The 23,659-nt window shown below is 31.8% G+C and overlaps 2 protein-coding genes across 5 annotated transcripts in view; both read left to right on the top strand.

The window, feature by feature from the left end:
• Positions 1 to 10,140, top strand: part of LOC138701774 (uncharacterized) — a 233,051-nt gene extending 222,911 nt beyond the window's left edge. For 2 of the 4 annotated variants that reach the window (XM_069829024.1, XM_069829022.1), the window contains one exon: positions 1,642 to 10,140. In XM_069829024.1, the coding sequence (XP_069685125.1) occupies positions 1,642 to 1,676 (35 nt within the window). In that variant the 3' untranslated portion in view covers positions 1,677 to 10,140. The remainder of the gene's footprint in view (positions 1 to 1,641) is intronic. The other 2 variants (XR_011332688.1, XR_011332689.1) reach the window with 2 other exon arrangements.
• LOC138701773 (arylsulfatase G-like) lies at positions 4,965 to 22,006 on the top strand. The gene is made up of 9 exons (XM_069829021.1): positions 4,965 to 5,161; positions 13,499 to 13,686; positions 15,763 to 15,906; positions 16,774 to 16,930; positions 17,426 to 17,616; positions 17,754 to 17,926; positions 19,025 to 19,174; positions 19,414 to 19,501; positions 19,637 to 22,006. Exons 1-9 carry the CDS (start codon positions 4,965 to 4,967, stop codon positions 19,912 to 19,914), a joined length of 1,566 nt encoding a protein of 521 aa, XP_069685122.1. The 3' UTR covers positions 19,915 to 22,006.
• The last annotated feature ends 1,653 nt before the right edge of the window (positions 22,007 to 23,659 follow it).

Raw genomic sequence — 23,659 nt, 5'->3', positions numbered from 1 at the left:
AATTTTTCACTTGTTCCACATCTCAAAGTTACAGTCAGTGCTGATGTGAGATCTATGGAATACAGTTTAATGTACTGTAAATATAATTTAATTACACTTTTACAAATCTGGCAATCTTATAAATGTTATCCGTGACTTTATTCTCATTCGAAATTCTTTTTTATGGTGTGGCTTTATTCTCATTCGAAATTCTTTTTTATGATGAAAAGTATCAATATTTGATGTTTGGAGTCTTTAAAGTAATGTTGAATTCTAACATCCCATACATTTAACTCTGATTTGATTTTTATTAGCAGTAGGAAATTACAAGCATTCATGACGTCGCCAGTACACAGCATTCATGGCAGTGTCAGTACACAAGAAGAATTACATAATTTAATATAGGCCTATAATACAATGCAAGCTTAACCCTAAGTAACATGCGAAACTACAATTCATTTAATTATAATCATTATTGAAATTTAAGCATTTACACCAAAAAATAACATTACAGTCATACAAAAATGTATGGTTTTTGATATCTAATTAAAATTTTTGTACGTTATTTGAAACTGTCATAATGTACAATATTCACAGTTTTAAATATAATAGACTATTAGTTATATTCATAACATAGTACAGTAAAACTTCATTTATATATTTTTGTGGGAAGTCTGAAGAAAAAAACATATGAGGAGAAAAACGTATAACTGAAATGGCATTTAATAATATCTGGAATTGCATTTGAAGACTATATGGGGAGAACAAGTCAAGTTAATTTAGTAAAATTTTCACAAGAGAAATTTAGAACTTCACAGTTCAACCGTCTTTGAGTCTATAATACACTAGGCCTACTGAAATTTATGACACATATTCTTGACAAATTAAAATTATTTGTATGAAATCTTAGCTGCTTAGAGCCAAAGCTGGCTGATGTATTACATTTCAAAACTCCATTGCCTCGTTCTTTCAGTGTAATATTCATTTAATAACGTGATTATTTTACAAAAAGTCAGTTACTTTGGACTGTTTGCTTCTAATCAATAAACCATGCGCTCAAATTGTGAAAATTGTTCTATAATTTGTTCAATTACATCATGGTGGTGAAAATTATAAAATGTTTAATTGTTTCTAAAGCAGTAACAGTGTCGTTAAAGGACACAAGATTAGTGGAGGAAAGCATGGGCAGCTTCAAATTTCCACGAATTTCAAAATCGGCTGCATCTTAACAATGAACACGTCTGTATTTTCGCGTTCTTACATTTTCATGGCAAAGTGAAATTGATTTGGAACATATAAATTACGTTTCGTATCTCCTGCGGTTTAAAATGCGATTGAATAAGTTTAAAAAACATATAAACAGAAAATGTATAGGGAACCGAAATAAATTAGTGACGTAGAAAGTATAGAAATTTTGCTGGGACTTCAGAAAAAAATATAAAAGTGTGAAAAATGTATAAGATTGAAACATATAAAATAAGTTTTACTGTATTTAAATTTTCTTTAAAAAGAATTTTGTCCTTTAACTCCAGGAAATGAAATGAGAAGCTGCACATCCTTCACAGCTCTACTCTGTATATATTGAATAATTTAATTTTTTTTTGTTTTTCAGAATGTTCAAGATTGTATTGGTTGATTCATTTAAATTTTTTCGTATTGCAGGTCAAGGGTTCCAAAGAACTCACTTTGCAGTGTAACAAGATATCACAGATGATATGCGGATTGCAAGATAAGAACATTATCATCTAGTATTGAGCTCCTGATAGCTTGTTATTTGGTTTATAAAAGGCGAGATTAGTATGTAGTCATGTTAATATTTATTTTTGTGTTCGGTTGGGGGACAGGGTTTTCGTGTGTGCCACATAAGAATTTTGCTCAGAATTTATTCATATATACATATATTATAACAGCATCCTGAAAGTTAGCACTTTTTAAATTTGTTTGTACATCTTTTACATTATTTTATGACTATTAATAATTTAGAAGTGTTTACTGTCAAACTAATAAATTAATTATTTTGAATTTATTTTATGTGCTCTTTGTTGAAATAGTCATTTTTTACGTCATAGATATATCAAAACACTTCGAAGTTTGACCGTCTTAAACTGATCAGAAGGTAAACGTCCCTTGTGGATGGTTTTGTTCTGATGTGAAGTAAAAATAACTTAGTCTTTTGCAACTTTATAATGGTTCTTTTTTTTTCGGTGTAACGTAATATATTAATGAAATACAATATTATACTAAAAATTGAATGGAAAAAGAAATACTTAAAATAATACATGCCGCAACATAATTTTCAGGAAAACTATAATATCATTTCAAATAGTATTACTTAATTTATTCTATTAATAGGCTACTTTTTTTCAGTTTGCAGATTAATTTCAGTGATATTTAAGGTTTATTATTATGAACAGTTGTTTATTAGGGCTTAATTTATGTACTAGTTTAGACGAATTATTTTCAAAAGGCTGTGTTAAACTAGCGTTTTTAAAACATTCCTATAGAGCACATACATTTATTGTTGGCTAGTCATTTATGTAACTAGTAAGTTAATATGAGATCTATATAGTAGACCCTAAATAAAAAAAAAAAGAGAAGACTAGATAAACTCAATACTTGCCAGAGTGAAGACAAAATTTTAAAATCTAATTTTGGTTATTTCTTCATGTCAGTGTATTTATGACAGTGTGTGTACTGTTACCTGTAGCTGGGTGTTTATAGCATTACCATTCTGCTGAAAGCTGTAAGCACTGAAATCAGGAGAGAATATTATATTCCATACCAATTACACCAGCTTTACTTTAAATAAATATTGTAGTTCTCTTAATTCTCATTTAATCTAATAAAACAAGCATTCTTTTCGCATTAGGGTGTTTAGAAAAGTGTTGAAGAATAATGTGAAGAGAACATCTTTGCTTAAATCAAAACTGGTTCTAAAAGCATAGGGTATGGAAACGACTGTTCATTCTTATTTTTGCAAGAAAATTTCTCTGACATTTCTGAGAATTTTTATCAAGAGTGATGGTAAGAGAAACAGTAGTTTCATTATGAAGTAACTGTACTCGATCTTCGTCTTATTGTTTTCAGTTAGTCTTTGTTTATTCAAGTCACAAGCAGCTGGTTTTTTCTTTCTTGGGTATTTCTTGTAGCAGTGTGTAATCATTTCTTTTTGTATGCATACACAGAAATATACTCTGTCATTTTTCTGTCAGTCTTTCATCACCATCTGAATTTACAGTCTAATGAAAAGATCTTCGTACTAGAGCAGATATTCGAGGTGAATGATATTAAAGTAACAGAAATGAACAAAATTTAGTGTCAGAGATAACAATAGTTGGTATCTGTGTAGACTTGATGAAATTTTCTATTTTCTTACTTCATATTTTAATTGATGTAAAGACATTAACTTTTCACCAGAATATTATTTTCGGAGACCTTTCATCGTGTAGAATAAATAGCGGTGAATTAGTAGTGATTTACACTATATGAGCAAGGATGAAAGCTAAATCTCTCCTTGCATTTTGGGTCCACTACAATATTCAGCATACTTCAAAAATGTATCAAATCATTCTGTTAGTAAGTGTCCTGTATTTTTAAAATGTATGACATGTCTGTATAATGTATCAATTTCCACCTGCATCTTGGAACTCTAACAAATTTCCTTCAGCTTTATCGACATTACATATAATCTTCTTTCTATACACTGTATACTTAACAGTTATAATTTAGTAGTGAGAATGGTTTAAGTTGAGATGTAAAATCTTGTAACATTATCTCTCTCTAGTTTTTATTCAGTTCCCTTTATTTTTTTATTAATCCTTATTGTTACAATATGTTAAATGTTTTAAATATTCCATCATTGTCAGTAGATTCTCCTTTCTAAGAATAATGACGATAATATGTCTCGGAATCTGTACATATTAAAGTTTAAAAAAATTAACTTCGTTGCCTGTCATTCGCAGAAATTTAAATGCAGTATTACTAGATTTTTAGGAAACGTATGAGGGTACACTCTTACAAACAATTTTGTTTACTTCTCATTACTGGAGTCTGGGAACAAGGTTACTTTGGCAAGTTCGTATCTTTGTCTTAACTTTAAAACAGTAAATAGTTACCGACTTTAAGATTATGGTACATTTAGTACGAAGTAGGTGTGTTATTCATACAGTGATTTTACCAATGAATGCTTAGTCTCTGTCGTACATACTTGCGTATGAGCCATATATTTCACCGACAGTTTCGTCTGTGAAACTGTTATATGTTTACATTTCTCACAAAAAAAAGACAATACTTTAACAGATGATACTGGAAAGTATAATATGTTCAAGTTAAATAGTTAAAATATGATAACAATGAAAATTATGTGCCATATTATATGCATTTCAGACTGTCTTTTAAATTATATATACAAATTTAATTTTTGCAGCTTGCATGTAGTGGCAGCTTATAAGCGAGTATATACGATTATGATTCAATATGTATGTTATTTAATGAGTTAATTTAACAATTTTTTGTGGTTTTTACAAAGCCAGTGACTTTTATTTCCTTATGCTGAAGAGACAAAATGAGTTAAAATGTCATGAGAAAGGCTGTTAGGCATACAAGTTGACACTGGTGAAAACAGTGAGGTGCATTCAGAAAATTGTGCTGAGACTTTGATCTCAAATTGCTTGAAGATATGAGGGATGATTAGCTGACACTAAAACGATATTGCAGAATACTGAATAGAATATCACAGTTGGAACAGAAATTTTAAATGTAGCAAGGAAATAATCTTTGTAAAAAGGTTTAGAAACTAAAAATAGGTTAATATGTTAACTATAATATTGTAGTTTCTTATTTATAAATTACATTTTCACTCATTTTGTTTCTTTTGAAAACGTGATTTAATTTCAGTAATATTAGATATATTACAGAGACAAAAGGAGTGTTGGGAAATAAAACTTTGTTTAGTGTAGAAGAGAAGCGTTCCCCTTGAAATAATTATGAATATGGCTGTGATGTGGAGTGGACTGTATGTTCTGCTGTGGATATTAATTCCAACACCTGCAACAGAGAGAAACTCACGACCGAATATTGTAATAATTATGGCTGATGATATGGGTTGGGGAGATGTGGGAGCCAACTGGCCTCAGACTGTGGATACCCCTGCTATCGATCAACTTGCAAGAGAAGGGCTCAGGTTGGTAACAGTACATTTCTATAATATTCATTCAGTTGTGTGGATAGAAAAATGGAGAATTAAGGAATTATGTTACAAAAACTTCGAATTAAAAATCCATTGATACAGAATTACACATTGTCAGAATAAAATACGGAACAAATTTTCATACCTATCTCACGATTGCTTATAGTGCTCAGAATGAGTGACGTGAAATTTGAAATGCAATTATTTGAATACCTACATTAAATTATATGTGTAGTATAAACAATGCAAATGTTGCTAACACTAACTAAAACTGTAACTTAAGTTCTAGATAATCCAACCTAACTGAATACAAACTACAAAAATAAAATATCTTCACCTGAATAAATTGCACTGGTTTATATGATGATAACGAATGTTGTACAGTATATGGTGTGCATTGTTAGTTCATAACATCAGAATGGTCTTAGACTGTTGTTTAAGCAAAATAAGAATTGAATATTACAATTTTATTTACTGAATTTTAGAAGAGACGTGTATTTAACAGAAAACTCTTATTCTACTATATTTTACATATTTAACATGTTCCTATTATGAGACGAATGGAAGCTTGAATTAATAGATATTTACTCGCATGCATATACAGTACAGATACCTGTGCATTTTCTTGAAGACCTCAAGGTCGTATATAAAAATAAGAGTTTCAGTGTATTTGTTGTCCTATCTTCATGTTACTTAATTTTCAGCAATAATAATTTTAAAACTCATTTTCTCTAGAGTATATTTGTCGACATATATTATGAAAACCTAATAAACTAAAATAAACCAGAGTAAGATCTGTAGTTGCTCAGTCGGAATTATTCATATATCTTACGAAGTAAGATATAGCTTGCATTTCAGGAAGTTATTTTGAAAAGGTTGGCTTATGTCAGAAAGCACAGTGAAAGTGTTCTGCGAATTATTGTTACGAAACTATATTAAAAAAATATAAAGGGAGCTTAATATTGTATTTACCTGTATAATGGATGTCCCCGCATAATGCGTGCACCCCAATTTTTCGCGTTAAAATTAAAAAAAAAAAAAGACGCATAGAGGAATGTGAATCTGTGACAAATGATAGCAGTGATGCTGAACCTGACAGTGAATGAGGTAAGGCTGTGTTAATAATAACAGTAAAGTGTTTTGTCTTATTGTTGCTGTATTCATTGCTACAAGTTATCATCTGTTTATACAACTGCTGCTAACTATCGATCGTCTTAAGTGCGACGCAATCGATATATAAATTAATCACGGCCCATGTAGCATTATGTATTCTATCGATTATTTCAGCATTCAAGCTGGTGCACGTGTTTCTTTTTCACTAACATTTCTTTCAAACAACAAGTTATCGATTAATTACCATAGTATTGTAAAAATAGCTTAAGAAAGGTACATGTGCGTGTGCAGTTCTCACATCCAGGTTATTTAGGTACATTATTGAAAGTCTGTATCAACATTACAGAAGCATGCAATATCTACCTTCTTGCTTCCCCTTGTGTCTTTCTGAAGTTCACTTGTAATACTATGCCCTTTATATTTATCTGTATATACATTAGTACAGTCAAAGTTTATATGGGAAATTTACCGGTAACCAGCACTTTGTACTTGTTTGGGTGGTACGTGACACTTCGAAAATTGGCGGTGATTTAATATTTTATAGAATGAAGTACACAATTGAGGATCGGTTTTGCAAAACTTGCTAACTGAAGAAACTAAATTTTACAGGAGAGACAAAACACTATAGTAAGCAAGTTTTGCTGTATCTCTCACTTATAGCAGAAAACAAGTTTTGAAAAAACGATCACACTTTAACACACTACAATGAAGAGAAATAACCCAATTTTACTAAGACGCCTTGAACATCATGTAGAGGCCTGTCTTATGTTAACGAATCCGTCAAAATCTCAATTTTGTAAATTTTGCAGTTAGCAAGTTTTGCAAAAATGTTCCTCAATTACACTTAGATTTTCCTTTTAGAGTTTGAAATAAGAACTACCTTATGTACGCAAATACTCTGCACATATTTTCCCGGAATTTAGCTAAGAAAAACTGGGGTGCGCGCATTATTTGAAATAAGATTGGTACCACTTTGCTTAAAACATTTTTTTTTTAATTTTCTCTCCTAAAATTAGGGTGCCAGGAGTATTCTCGCATATACGGTATTTTTTCTATCTTCTCCACGCTACATTTCACGTAAATACATGACAGTGAAACTTTGAAATAACATGAACGCCATTATTTTAGGTTTGTTTCAGAAGTGTGTATGTTACTTGTTAACCATGTGAATTAAATATTACAAATTCCATAAAGAAACTTCTGTTTATTTATATTGAAATTCATAGCAGAGTATTATGACTTCATTACTCAGAACATGTTGCTTGACAGTGTAACTTCACATAACTGCATCATATCTGATGTTCTTTTCATTGAATGAAAGTAGGACATTTAAGTTGCTTCTTGTTTTTAAACGAGTAAAGGAGTAACAGTCCACGAAAACTAATTTATCAGCCATAGTCATATAATGATATATAATTATATTGTAACTTATATAATTCCCGTTGTTGACTTTAATGAACGTATTAGCTTCATACAAAACTGCAATAAGCTGTTGTTTTTCACGTTGTTGGAAGTATAGTTGCACATGCTTTTGTTTTTAACTAGATGTATTTCTTTATGACGCAGGGTCATAATTTTATTGTTAAACAGTTCATATTTTTATGAAAATAATAACTTGAATATATTTTTCATTATGCAGCATTGATGTAATGTTATTTTATTTCAAATTGAAGTTGTATAGTTTCACAAATATATACACATTTGACTTATTCTATTCTCAAAAATAACAGTTTAGAGGACTCGCGATAAATAATGTTGATATTTTGTAATTGTTGTTGCAAGTTGTTTAATAGAGCCTATATTTTGAGAAAATGTTTGATTGAGAACTAGGATGTTTCATGTGTTTAATTAGGATCTGTCCTAAGACTTTGGCTTGCCTGATCACGTCTGTGCTAAATTCAAAGACCATAATTAAGTTTCTTGATAATGGTATCCTTGAGAATGAGGTGATGCAGTAGTTAACATTGCTTTCTGCACTGGTGATATGTTTGGTGATAACTAGGGCTCGGATTTCTATGACGTCATATTTTTATCCTGATCTCTTTTAACAAACTTAAATTAAACACATTTCTAGCTTTTCTGAACACCCTGATACTGCTTTTATTGGTCATATAAACCTATATTTTAACATTGTCATATTTTACCAAAAATGGTATAAAAGCATATTTTTCGTCATATTACAATTGTTTTAACTGTTTTCCAAGTATTATTATTCACATATTTTGTATCGATAATGGCAAGAGATTTTGTTTGCATTTAGTTATTTATTTATTTTAGATTTCCTTTCCTTAGAAATATTTTGTGGTTAAATCAAGTTTGAAGGTAAACAGTAAGTTGTCAAAACACAAAGGACAAAAGAATGTTAGAAATATTACCAGACTGTTGTTGGTAGGTCTTGTCTTCACCTTCTTTACTCCTTTCAAAGATGTAATGCTTAATTTCACTGCTACCAGGTATTAATCCATAAACAGTCAGTGACCCTGTTAACATAGCTGTAAAAAAATTAGTCGTACAGAGGATAGACAATGGACTCTTTCACTCTTCTTTTCCCCCGTATAACTTTTGTAGGGTGAACAATCCACTATGACCAATACAAGGAGTTAATATTTACAAAAGCAATTTTGTAGAATGGTGAATAAAAAAGTTTTCTGAGTAATTTTTGGACAGTATTTAATTTGTTTTACATCATATTTCCAAGTTTTTGTATTGTATTTTGGTATTCTTTAATACATAAGTGTACGCATATTTCCAAATCCGAATCATAGTGATAACGATTACATTAATATTTACTTAGACCGATTTATTCCTATTGTCCTAGTTGAAACCTTACTCTTAAAGTTCTTGGGTATACAACTTTAGTTCAAGTACTTAGTTACAAAAACAACTATTTACAAATATTTCTACATAAATAATGAAAATTATATTTTACATCAGATATTTCTTAGTATGTGAGCAGTTTCCATGAATGCTGTTTTTTGAAATTAGATTATTGTGACCAGAACATCCCTCAGTTTTGAAGTTAATTTAATCAATAATTAGTTGTATTATTAAGTACTTTATGAGGAAATTGTACAGTAGGATAATGACGAGTAAAATCGGGAAACCTTGAGAAAATCTGTCCCAAAACCTTTATTGTCCACTATTTATTCTGCTGTAGGTGGAAGGCTCATGTTAGGCCTGAATGGTGTAACATGATGAAATGGATACTGTGAATATTAAGCAATATAGAAGCTTGACAATATGAATTAGAACAAGGGCTCCATAAATTAAGGTTCTTGCATTACAAACATTCAGTAGCGGTTCCTAAGGTTTGCTCACACAGAAGCTGAATTATGAGAAATAAAAATGCAGAATGTCATGATTTTAGAATGGTAAATCGCGTGTAGTAACTTATTTATTTTAATTGAAAAAAAAAATCAACAAGGCGAAGTGTGCCCCATCCCCTAGCAGGCAGTTGCCACTACTAACATTGATTGTACAGAAGAATAATTCTTGAGAATGACATGGAAGCAGATACTGCTAATTCATTGAGGCTTGCTGGTAAATGCCAATTCAGCAGTTCTTGCTTCAGTTTTAAGCTCTCCACTTCATTCTATTTTGACTTGTGGACGACTGTTGATGTGTATATATTTATGATTCTTTAATGTGAGAAGTGCCCTGTTTTCCTTTTTATGACTCTTAATTGTCGAATTTAGATGTTTTCTCTTATTGTGTATGAATGCAGAATGTTAATGTGTGTCTTATTGTTCATATTATTCACCAGCCTAATTGTGTATGCCAATCCACTTTACCAGTACAAATTTTCAGACTGTAATGTGTATTGTTATTATAATTAAAAATAAGAAAAGTGTGTTTTCATATATAGCTTGGTTCAGTAATTGTTGCCTGTATAAATACCCACCATATCTCATACATTTCCTTTAATCAACGATTCGTCACTGAAAACACAGGATTCTCAAAGTAACATAGGAGTCCATGAGTCCACTGTTAATCACTAAAAGTTGATTGCTGTCTATAATTCAAATAATAGTGGCATATAGGTCCGTAAATTTTCTCTACTGTCTTGTAGTGCTTTGTCATAATATTATAGCTGTAATGTAATATGTTAAATTGGCGTGGCGTGATATATACAGTCCTGTAATATTATAAATATCCTGTGCTGTAGCTGCGTGGTCTAAGCATCATGCCTGGACTATCGTAACAGAATGCACGTGTTTGGGTCTTCATATGGGGAAGAAATTTTCTCATGAACTTTTGACCAGTGTATGGAACTGGTGCTCACCCAACATCATGATGAATTTGAGTAGCTAGGATAGGTAGTGGACACCTGGTTTTGAAAACCAGCTGTAATAGGTTGGAGGATCATCGTGGTAACTACTGACACCCCCATATTTGTTTAATGATCGTTCACCTCTGCTGAAGCTTGTGGACGTGAGGTTAGTAGTTGACCAGGCGACCTTGGCCCTCTATGGGTTGTTGCGCCAAGGAATTGGTGTATTTATTGGGATTGCCACGATTGTAATTGGCTAAAGTGAATGTCACTATCAATAAATTACAGTTTTATGTATAATTACATTGTTTAATTCAGTCTTGAATACTTGATTATTTTGGCCCATGAAGTGGTGTGTTCGCAAATTAGAGGGGAGTACTTCAAGAAAGCTTGTCATGATCATTCATGAACACTGGTATGGGAAGTCGATGTTGTAACCATCCAGCTAATGGTGCACCGATATATTACTGCAGTGAGTCTCTAAGGTCATGCAGTGAATAACAAACTCATGCTGCCTCAGCGAAGGTGGGTACTCTCCCCCGTTAAATTGGTCCCTTAACCACAGCAAGAAAAAAAAAAGATACCTTATTTATTTACTAGTTTCCATTCATAATATAATGGAAATGCCATCCATCATGTGTTATGCACAACTGCAATCTCAGGAACATATTTGTATTCACTCATCAAGAATATTTATTAATTGATATAAGGATCACTTGTATTTTGTATGGATGTAAGTAAAGTTTCTTGGTTGCTCTCGTTGCTGATAATTTTTATACCCTTGTTTCCTGAAGTAGGCATTTTAAAGATGTGCACTTAAGACTATGACTAAATACCGGTATCAGTTTGTGTAACCGACCACTTGCGAGCTGATTGCCTGTCCTCCCTTTGTCCACCCACTGGTGATAACAAATGAATCATTCCAAGCTCAGCACAGGCTGCAAGTGATGCGTCACTTTTGAGACTCCTTGTATTAGTTCGTCAATATGAATAGACTTGCTTGCATTTTTTATTTAACTCTCATTTCTTGAAGATATTACACCAGTAAAAGTGATAAATTGCAAAGGAGACAAATTGAGTGAGCAAATAGGAATTGTGGAAACAAAATAAAATAAATTTTATAATGTTCAGAAAATAATAATTATGCACATCTCAAAACTGCATTCAATTGAATTCATTTTCAAGTTGGTAAGTGCAAGCTTTTGTGAAGATGTGCAGCAGTTAGTGGCGACCATAAATTGTCAGCTAATTTAAGTGTACAAACACTATGTAACTAAATAATTCCTTTAACTATAATTAATAATGGCCATTTCGTCCACTACTAGAAGAAATTCTGTTTTGTGTTTGTATTACAAAAACAATTGCATGAGACAACCACAGACATGTCATTTTTCAAGTACTTTTCCTATGCATCCATAATTTTATATTTACATTTAAATTGAGTCCAGTCATAAATGAAATGCCTTCTAAAATTTTAGTAAGTGTTTCCTAATTTTGTATTTAGGCGTAATGTTTATTTAAAACTATTTTATGTATAGATTTAAAAGTGCCATTAAGTTTTCTTTTTTTCCATTAAAGTAGCCAGTGAAATGCTCTCTTTTAGAAGGTCAGGTCCTTTTAAATATGATACCTATCTGATTTAAATTAATGACACTGACCTTCTGCCTTACTTGTTACATGAATCTGTCAAATGATACGTAATCAATATTGACACTGGTAGTTAATTTAATGAGAGGTAATATGTTATACTTTTAAGTATGAAGATATTATTTTTAGCCCAGTGGAATTTATTGGTATAGGTCAGGCACGTGGAAATTAGTCTGTGTACTACACCGAGAGCCACAAGAAATTTGTGTCATTTGTAGTCATGTATTCATTTAATTATTTTAATACTTCTGTTATGATATTTCTGTACTCCAGCACCTTTCAACGCGAAAGAGGTGGCACTACATGGTAATAAAATGTGTTTTTAACATTTAGTATAATGTAGTAATTTGAAAGTTGAAAACTTCCCCAGAATAAGGATGTAACCAACAAAACTATTATTCATGTTTCAGGAGAAAGGAAAAGAATTTCAGGGGCATACTTCATTAGGGTTACATTTACTAGCACAATTATTTGACTAATCAAGGTTACAAATTTATTCAGCTGTTGAATGGAATAATTTGATGTTACATCTTTTTTCTGAGGAGGTCTTCAATCAATGTCTCTCTGTGAGATACAAAAATGATTTAATCAACAAAAGTAAGGTTTAATTTTTGCTGATATCAAAGAAACTAATTTTTTATTGTTACGAAGATTACAGAAAACATTCTGTACTAAAATCGAAAATGACTAATTCATAATGCCCATTTTAACATTGTGGCATAGTTAAGATATGACAACATTCAGTAACACTTTAAACTACAAAAGATAGTCCTCATCAAACTTTTATTTGAGATTTTATGTATCTGTAAATTTCGTCATCGTAAAAGTAATATTTTATCATTATGTGTGTATCACAATTTGTGTCAAATTTTATTCATATGTTTGATTTCGAATTGTGAACTTATTACTTTAATTCCAACTTCGACTTCTCTTTTTCTTTCATATGGAATTAACAGATTTTGTATAACACAGTGTGGTAATGCTTGCTATATTTATTTACTGGTAAATATGTGCTTAAAAGAAAGATCAATTTTTATTTAAGTCTTTTAAAATTCTGATGTTTCTAACAAGTACAAATTTTTCATTATTGTACTATAAGTCACAGGTCATATAACTTACCATGACAATTTATTATATATACACATTAGTATTTTATTTAAATTGAATTTTACTTCCACTGTTATTTTATGTATAAAATTGTCATTTAGTTACATTTTTTTTACATTAGAATAAGTACATATGTACACTGGCAACAACTGATATAGCTTTGAAATACGTTCTAAATGTGTTGAAATATGAAGGTTAACAGATTTCCACACGGGAGCATCTGTATGCACTCCTTCACGGGCAGCTTTGCTTACTGGACGCTTGGGTTTACGTACTGGTCTGGTTGAAAACTTTGGTCCTGAGTCACTGGGAGGCATACCCACCAATGAGACTACAGTCGCAGAGATTCTGTTGAGTGCAGGGTACCGAACCGCTATGTTTGGTATGTGTATTTGCGCTTTTATATTCACTTAGATGTACTCTTAGATGTTATGACTTATAGTCCCGACGCTGTTATTTCCGGCATGACTCCACCTCTTTGCTTACGTCTTAGAAAGTGAAGGCTCTATAAATTCTAGGTAGGTAGTATCATTCACCATTTTTGTTCTTACGTTGCCAAGCTACTGTACGAGGAATCTATTTGCAACATCGTTAAACATTATCATGTCGTAACTTCTATGATAATAAATTAAACGCAATGTAATTAAGCAAATAATTGAGTGGCAAATAACGTCTTCGTGTGCTTTCTGCAAACGCCAACTAAAGAGCTAAAATGGCGGGCGATTATATTAAGTATTTATCGAGCCTTAAAAAATGAATCAGTGAATCACAAGACGCACACGTTTAAATGTAGCCGACCTGCAACGCGATTGGCTGCCGGAAATTAGAGCGACGGGACTATAGTATTAACAGAATGGAAATATATTGACCGGCAAAAAGTGAAACAGCAGCTGCTGCTGCTTTAAAAAAATATATGTTTTACTGGCTATCATTTTTTATACTTATACCATACTTATAGAAAATATATGACTACTAGGATATAACAAATATAGAGACATAATTATAATTTATCTTTTTGGTCAATCTACTGTATTTGTTGCCTTCCAAACACAAATATCCTGTTAAAAGTTTTCCAGCTTATGCCACCTTTAGAATGATTAACATAAGGAGCTCTTTGAAGGTTTATTGTTAAGAAATTATATGCTGCGTATATTTTGGATCTTTCAGATATTTCTTTCACAGTCTGTCTCGAGTATTAAGTGTTTTATGATGCATCTTAATCTTGAAGATGCACATTTATGAAGAACGAATGCAGTCTATTTTGTTGTAGGAACATCTGATCGCCATTCTTTATCCATCTACTGCAAAGTAGTACATTAAATGCGACTCCTATTTTTTTTCTAAATTTTACAGCTACAAGTAATATAAACATAAGCCTATACCAGTGGTACTCACTAGAAGTTAGAGGAGAGCCAAAAGTGAGAAATAGTAATTTGCCGAGAGCCACAATGCATTTCACAGTATTGAAGCTTAACAAAATGCACGGATTTTTAATTATTAAAGTATTTGGCGTATTATTATTATTATTATTATTATTATTATTATTATTATTATGTCAATATAAAGTAACAGAAGTAACACATATTACTGGTATTTTGAAGTTGAAGGGTGGACTCTAATACTCTTCTGCAAAATCATACAAACACGAGCAAGTTGATGTGTTGTTTTATTTCACCTGTAATCTGTTTTGAATTTGGAAATTTAGAAAATAAAGTATCACACACAGCTAGAAGAACACCTTAACAATCTCCGCATCTGCAAATGTCTTAATGTCTGCTACGTGATGCTTTTATAGTCAATTCGGTTTCATGCCCACTGGCATACTTTACTTTCTGTTCTGATATTATGGACATTTTTAACATTTTCAGTTTTTCTATCCTTGATTGAGAATGTTTTGGATATTTGTTATCAAAATTTGAATGCATGCTATTGTAATGTTTATTAAGATAAAAACGTTTGTAACCCATTATTATATCGAGAGATAATAAGCACATGAGACATGACAATACCTTTTTTTAAAGAAAACAAGTTAGAGTTGAACCGTTCACTGGCAATAATGATGCAGGGTAACCAAGGTTTTCTCCAATTGCACATTATAACAGAAATTAAAAAAATAATTCTCAGAAAATGGATAGTAATAGCCTATTAGTTCAAGAGTCACATGCAGCCCGCGAGCCATGTAATGAGTAGGTACTGCTGGCCTATATGGTATAGTCCTAACACAAACACAATAGTATGCTAAAATAACATTTAGGGGCCTTCCTGCTTTATGGAGGCTATTATAATGCCACTAATTGTAGTATTTCTTTGTTAAATAGAGTATTGAGCCATGAAACAAAACTCAAATAAAAGAAATTAAAATAATTAACATGAGTTGTAATATTGTGAAAGTCTCAAAATATTCATCTTGATTAAAATTGAAGCAAACTATAAAATGATCATAGTATGTCTCACACAGGAAAATGGCATCTTGGCACAAAACCAGGTCATCATCCACTGGACAAGGGCTTTCAGTCATATCTTGGTGTTCCATACAGCGTGGACATGGGTTGTGCTGATCCTCCAGGAGCAAATTTACCTTACTGTCCAGCTTGTCCTCATGGTGAGAAGGTGTACATCGTTTATCATGTTAGTGACTATCATTTTATATTATTTAAATAATCCAGACAGTAGGCCTACATTTAATGTACCGGTAATATTGACATTTCGGTATCATTGTCTTGAAAATTTATTCAAGAATTCGTAATTCAGGAAATACGTATTTTTACTTCTTTTCTTTTTACCTACTTTCTCATTATTCGAAGTTCACAGAAACTTTCATGATACCAGTACTACAAAAATTGATTTCGAAATGTTTGTGCATATGCACAACTTTTCTTATTCATTCATAGTTAATTAAATATTTGTGTTAATAAATTTCCTACCCGTGAATTGTGTTGTAGAGAAACTATACTTTAAATCTTAGTACCTATGTTCTTTATATTTTATATTCCGAAAACTGAAAGTATGTAAACTTTAAAATTGATTTTATTCAGAACGCCACATTTTCTTGTACGCCCTTATAGGACGAATTGTTCTACTATCATCATGTATAAAATTAAGGTCATTGAATATTCCATCATTTTGGAACAAAACAAGAACACTGAACATTGGATCGCGTTAATGAGTAAACAATAGCTGAAGACTCCCAACTTCCGTGAATGTTATGTACGTATCGAAAAGAATAAAAGTATGTTCTGTGTTTCTCAAATTATTGCTGTTTAATTTTGTAGCACATATTTTTTAAACATGTTGTGAATATTGAAACACCAACTTTTGCCATAGAAGCGAAATATGCATTTTAATGTCGCTATTATTGTAATGAAAAGGGATTAAAATTTTGTCATAAGAAACTTCGTTTTCCTGATTTTTCATAAATATAATAAAACTATATGAAATCTTGAAATTATATTATTTTGTTTGTGTTTAGAAAACAGTGTGGACCTATATGAACCTATTCCTCCTGGCTGCATAATGGAACCTGCTGTGCCATTGTACAGCAACCATTCTGTTGCACATCAGCCAGTTAAATTATCTGATTTGTCAATGATGTATGCTGATTTTGCTAACAACTTCATTCGCAGTAAGTGAGTAGAAGACGAGTTTTTTAAAAACATGTGGAAATAATCATTGCAAAAATTAATACATAGAAGTATTGATGATAGTGAAATGAAACTAGAGATGCTTCTTAGCAGGCTTTGTTTCTTATAATGTAAAGCAACTACATTTGCTGCTAATAATACTGCAAGAATTCCTAATTTTAATGCACAATATTTCTAAGTGTTTAAATACATGGGCATTACATATTTTAAGCACTTTTGCAGTTCCATTATCTAGTATCCATTGTTACAGATAAAATTCTATAAAAATACTCAGAAAATTAAATGAAGAAAAATAATTTTCAGATAATAAATAGAATTATTCTTCAGCTCAGATCTGTTTATTGCCATTTTCATTCTTGCTGACTAGAAATGTCCTATAAGGCTGAAGCTATGCAAGTTTTTGATTGGAATGTAATGTTGTTTCTCAAATATAGGAAATATGTAACATTTGTAACTCCCATGACTTATTTATTCTTGCAGATCCTCTGAACCATACTTCCTTTATGCAGCACTATCACATATGCATGTTCCATTGGCCCATGCCCATAAGTATGACAATATAACTGGACGAGGAGAATATGCTGACACTCTTCGTGAACTGGATGGATTGGTGGAATCAATCCTGTCTGTTGTAAGGGAGACGAACAACAACACTCTAATTTGGTTCACAAGTTAGTATTGTATAGTTCTAAAAAATATTGGAATTTCAGTGATACAAGTAGTGTTGTAGGAAACATAACAGTATAAATAATTTTGAGATTATAAAATTTGTATTATTGTTATTCACAAGTTAATGGTTATGTTGCAGCTGATAATGGGCCATGGCAAGTTAAGTGTGAACTAGCAGGATCTGTTGGCCCGTTTACTGGCAAGTGGCAAGCATCTCCTGATGGAGGTGGAGGAGGTTCTGTAGCTAAAACAACAATTTGGGAGGGAGGTCATCGTGTGCCATCCATAATCTATTGGCCTGGTCATACAAAAGTAATAATTCACAGACGTCTGTAGCACACAATTTAAAAGAAAAAGTACATACATTATCAGCTAGAATGCAAGCTATTTCAGATAAATATTTAAATTAAAAAAGAAAGAAACGAGTAATAAACACACAAACAAAATAATTGCAATTAAAATGTATTGGTAAATTCTAAATTTGTTTAAAATTAAAAAAATTTATCATATTGCCTCCAATCTAGTACGACCTCAAATGACCTCAAGTTTTTATCATGTTCTAGATGGAAAAATAAAAATATCTCAATATAATGGGATTTACACTTAGAAAATGTTATTCAATAAAAAACTTACACATTTAAAGTTACTTTGAAATTTTCAGTTCCAGTCCTTAGCAATATCCTTTTCTGTATTCACTCCCACTCTTCATCATTGTCACCCTTTTCTTTTTTTTCTTCTTTTCTTCCTTTCCTTGCCTCATCATCTAAACTGGCAATTCTCTGACAAAATGCCATCTTCAATATCATCCATGTTATTAGAAACAAAACACGTTCTGAAATTCTTCACAATTCACTCACTGCTATCCTATTCCATACTATAATTATCTACTGGGCCAGCAGCTGCATTTGGTTTTTTTCAGTTTTCCTTTTCAGGTCAGAGCATGGTCCCTTTTAAACATCCAGTCATTATACTCTCTGTGCTGGTTATTCTTAAACGATTTGTTAACAACAGTATTTAGCACTTAGAGCTGAGATGCCATTCTCCCTGGGATAAGTAAATCAGTATTAATTTCTGCTGCTTGCTTGATTTTGTCAGTTTTCCAACCCTTCTCCTGTGCTCGAAATATAAAATTACTCTTTATGAAGGATTTTTCATTTTAAAATCTTATGGCAGTCTGTGCTTTCCGAAGTATGTGGCAGATACAAAATCAATGTTATTTTTTGCTGCTTGCTTGAATTTGTTAGTTTTCCAATCCTACTCCTGTATCGTAATATAACATTGCTCTTTAGGAACTATTTTCCATTTTAAAATATGATTGTAGTCCATGCGAAATGTGTAAAATTTATAATGAGAAAGTTTGTATCAGCTTCCTGATACTCTTTTTTTTACATTATGCTATGTTCATTTCAGTCTGGAACTGTGTCAAGTGCATTAACGTCAACATTAGACATTTTGCCTACTATGACAGCTTTGGCAGAGGGAAATCTACCTACAGATCGATATTTTGATGGAGAGGACATGACTTCCATTATTACTGGTACTTCTCAAAATATCAGACAGGTACTAGATATTTTATACAATAATCTTAACATAGGTATGGTACATTAATTTTAAAGACCTCTTCAATCTTCCCTTTTTCTTTCTCTCATGTTATGCTGTACTTACATCATTATATGTAAACTTTAAAGTCTCATGTGTTAATTGCATCTTGTTCCTACTTCGTGTAAACATTTGTTCCATATCCTTTATAACATTGTAACTACAGTAATGGACGTTTTTTATACTTCATTTCTTACAAGGTGTTGTTCCATCCCAATAATGGAATATTTGTTGCTGGTGAGATTGGTGCAGTACGCCTTGGGAGCTACAAAGTTGTATATAGTACAGGTGAGCCTTTGTTAAAATGGGCTAGAATTTATAAATTTTAAGAGAAATACGGTCCCTAATACCAGGAAGACTTAGGACAGTTCTGTGTTGGAATGGAGCAAAGTACTATAAGTGCAATAACTTATTTTGTTGTAGGAGGGATTCCGGATTGCTCTGGCCACTCTGGACCAGCACGAAACCATACAGATGTTCCTTTAGTATTTAAACTTGACACAGATCCTTCAGAAGCTGTTCCTCTTGATCGCAATAGCAGTGAATACGTCACGACAGTAGAGTTGGCAAGAATAGCTCTTATAGATTTACACCAGAGCATCAGATCTGACAACAGAAGTACGGTTAATTACACAAGCAGTGAAGAAGGAAGAGTATGTTGCGATAAAGATAGTCCCATTTGTCGATGCCCTTGGGATTAATATCTAACACTGCTGTGTACTTTTTTGTGTATTAAATGTGTTCAAGAAAGTGTCACATCTTTTAATAAGTATTAGCATATATTTAAAAGTCTTCTGATTAACTAGTCTATCAAAGACAATTCAGGCACTTGGTAAGGAATTATAATATGTTACGTTATGTATCTAATGCTCTTGATTTAACATTGAAGTCATTCTCCTTCGTGCTTCCAAATATTTCGATGTGATGTCTTGAGCTATTTGAAGGGCTGTGCAGCTTGCCAGATGATTCATGTCCATTTCCTGCTCCTGACAGCATAACAGACAATTTGGTGAAGTTTGTGCCGATATTACAGGTGTAGATCTCTTGGCCTGTTGTGTTTAATACAAAGGAAGCATTCGAAAACTTAGAAATAATTTTTTCTACATATATTAGAAATTTGTTTTCCTGGATTTGTAGTATAAACCCATCATATATTGATTAGTGGTAAGTAGACTTTGGCATCTTTGTTCAGTCACGCTAAGAACAGAGAATGATTACTTTAAAACTCTATTTTGATATACAACGTAGTCCATACCCACTTTCCTCTGTTTATATTAGTTTCGGATATATCTATCCTAGAATGTTGGACACTGCTTCGACAAGAATCTATTTCTACTGCCGTCATTTTCTTTTCACCTTTTCTTAAGAACCCAAAGCTATGTCCAGTGGAACCCAGGAAAATTCAGAGTCAGATATTTATCTGAGGTATAAAATAAGTATGAACTTAGGTGTGTTAGACTCTCATATAGGGGAGAGTCGGGTAGTATCGGACATCGGGTAATATCGGACAGTGTGTTTCTTTCATCTACCACCATATGGTAGTACCTGAATGACATGGTTACGTTTCTCTGTGTGACATCACAGAAACGTAACCATGTCAATCAGGTACTATCATCGTGTGGTAGGTGAAAGAAACTCACTGTCCGATATTACCCGATGTCCGATACTACCCGACTCTCTCCTACTACTAGAAAATTTAATATAGAAACATCAACTATTAATTGATATAATGTAAACAAAAATATACATAAAGGTAAATAGCTAAAATAAGTAAATTGGACTTAACCAACAATAAATAAATCAAACCGAGCAATTCAAGGCCTAGTAAAATACAGAAATAGAAGAATATTCCGAACTACCAGTCAAACTTGGAATCTATTCAAGGCAGATATCTTCGATTCTCATTTCACATAGTAGCTAAATAACATAAAACTTCTATGGAAGATGTGTAATAAAATTATATTAACTGAAATGAGAATCGAAGAACTTACTCACCTCCAAGGGAATTGAAGCTCAAAAATAGGACAATTTTTTGTTTGGCCAGATTTTATTCTAATGGTTTAAATCAGGAAATAATACCTTTTATCCAACACTAGTATCTAAACAAGTCTTTATTTCATTGTCCTTAGCAAACCAAACAATGACTTATTCACAGCACTGAATTAAAAACTTTTAATTCACTTTCCATGACAACCAACACATTATCAACCATAAAATCCATATATTCATTCATTTATAACTTTTTCGTGGAAATTATCACCCTCGGATTCGCTTCGGGTGCTAAACTTTATATTGGCCCATAAAATCTAATTTTACTCCCTTATACTATAAATTACTATTAAAATGCATTGTACACTAATATCTTTAGATTTTTTCTACTGATTTAACTATTTGTTATTCATTGGATTCCCAAATGATACTTAAACGTGTGACTTCTGTATACTGCAATGAAAATAATAGCAACTGTGTATCTCGATCAGAGAAATCTTCTTTCTGTAATATGTGGAGTATATTCAAAGTTGTTTACAAGAACTAGATTTTTCAGCATTGTAGAAAGTTACCAGCAGTGACAAAAATGTTCGTCATTTGTGTAAACCGAATTCCAAGTTTAGTAGACTGCCGTGAATGTACATGCTTTATTATTATTATTATTTTTATTATTATTATTATTATTATTATTATTATTATTATTATTGTTATTATTATTATTATTATTATTATTATTATTATTATTATTATTATTATTATTATTATTATTATTATTGTATTCTGAATAATAATGAGGAGCCAATAAATAATTTTTTCTACTTGAAGTATTTTTGTTTTATCTCATCAATTCAATGTATATTTTAAACTCATGCTTCTATATTAAATTCAATTGAGTGTTAAAATACAGTATTCTTAATTCTGTACATGGCAATGGATGAACTTGTTTGTTTAATGTAATAGACCTACCTTATTTCGCACTGTCCTACTTCTTTCAACAAACAGGTTTCCTCATAATTCAATTTTAACTACAAGTTCATGCTTTGTGTGGGAAATTTCCTTACACATTTATTAAATTATACGAGAATAACAAATCTATCCATATATAATAATGGGAGAAAATCACACAAAGGAAATTTGTTATTGAATTCCAAGTTATCAGAAAACCGAAAACCATGGCCTTAATGAATGAGTATAACTTCTTAATAGAAACAGTTCTGTGTGTTTTGTTACCCTTGTTTTCTTTTGTATACTAAATTACAGTGCGCTAATTTACAAAGCTATTTTGTAAGGATTCTTTTTCTTTCCTTATTAAATTTCAAGTGAAAGACATGAACCCCTGTAAGGAGTCCATGATGATGATGATGATGATGATGATGATGGCGATTATTAATCATAACTGGACTATAGTAAAAATGGATAGCATATCTTTTGTGTGTATGCATGTCTGTGTTTGGTAAGAGATTCTAAGTCTGTAGAAATTGTAGAAATATAGGACAAGTCGATTTCCTTTACTTAAAATGTCATTATCGCTTTCTTTTCTATGCAGTATCAATCCTTAGGTTGTCCTTCAGGCTAGGGGTTGATGGGAAAAAATACATGCTAAAAAGCCTAATTCAAATAGAAAATGAGAGGCTTAGAATAAGGATACTGGGAGAATAGAGGAAGAATGGCGGAAAAGAACTTGGGCACAGGAAGATGCTTGAGCATTTGAAAACCTGTTCTTACATTATATACACAAGGCGGGTCAAAAGTTGCTTTCCCCAATGTTAGTTCTTAGGTTTCATACTTGTACACATATACAGATGTCATAACTTGAATAAACGAATAGCTGGTGTAATAAGTGGTGGATTGACAACCATGTTCGTACGTCAACTGTTTTTCTGATGTCATGTTTTGTTATTGTTTTGTTTTATTGTATTGGGTTGTATCTCTATACAATAATTGCTACTGTTTGGGGAAAGCAACTTTTGACCCACCTTGCATATATCCATCCTTAGGCTTTACTTTCTTGGGATTCATTTGTAACATAATCTCTTTTGCATATTTAACTTTCCAAAGGCCTTGGTTGGTAAATTGAATTTCTCACATAACCTTTGTTACTAATGCAAGGGAATAATTCTGTTTGTTCATAATAAATAATGAAGAAAATAAATAGAAACTGATTTAGCCTGTAATGTAGCAGAGCTCTATATTGTTGAGTTAAAGTGATCATTGTTGCTGATTGGAACCATATTTATGATTGAGGAAGTATACTAATGTGAATTTATAATCGATTATATATTGGACAGAATTTTATTTCAATAGGTTTAAAATTTTCATTAACATTTTAATAAGAAACCTACAACAAAAGCCACATTTTACTCAGGAAAGATAGATAATTGGTGATAATTGAAGATTCCATATTTGTCTTGGGCACCTCAGATCGACATGAGGTTTTCATGTACAGTTCTAGGACAA

Source organism: Periplaneta americana, chromosome 6 (assembly GCF_040183065.1).
Source record: "Periplaneta americana isolate PAMFEO1 chromosome 6, P.americana_PAMFEO1_priV1, whole genome shotgun sequence".
Taxonomy (NCBI): Eukaryota; Metazoa; Arthropoda; class Insecta; order Blattodea; family Blattidae; genus Periplaneta; species Periplaneta americana.
This window is presented reverse-complemented; position numbering and strand designations above follow the sequence as displayed.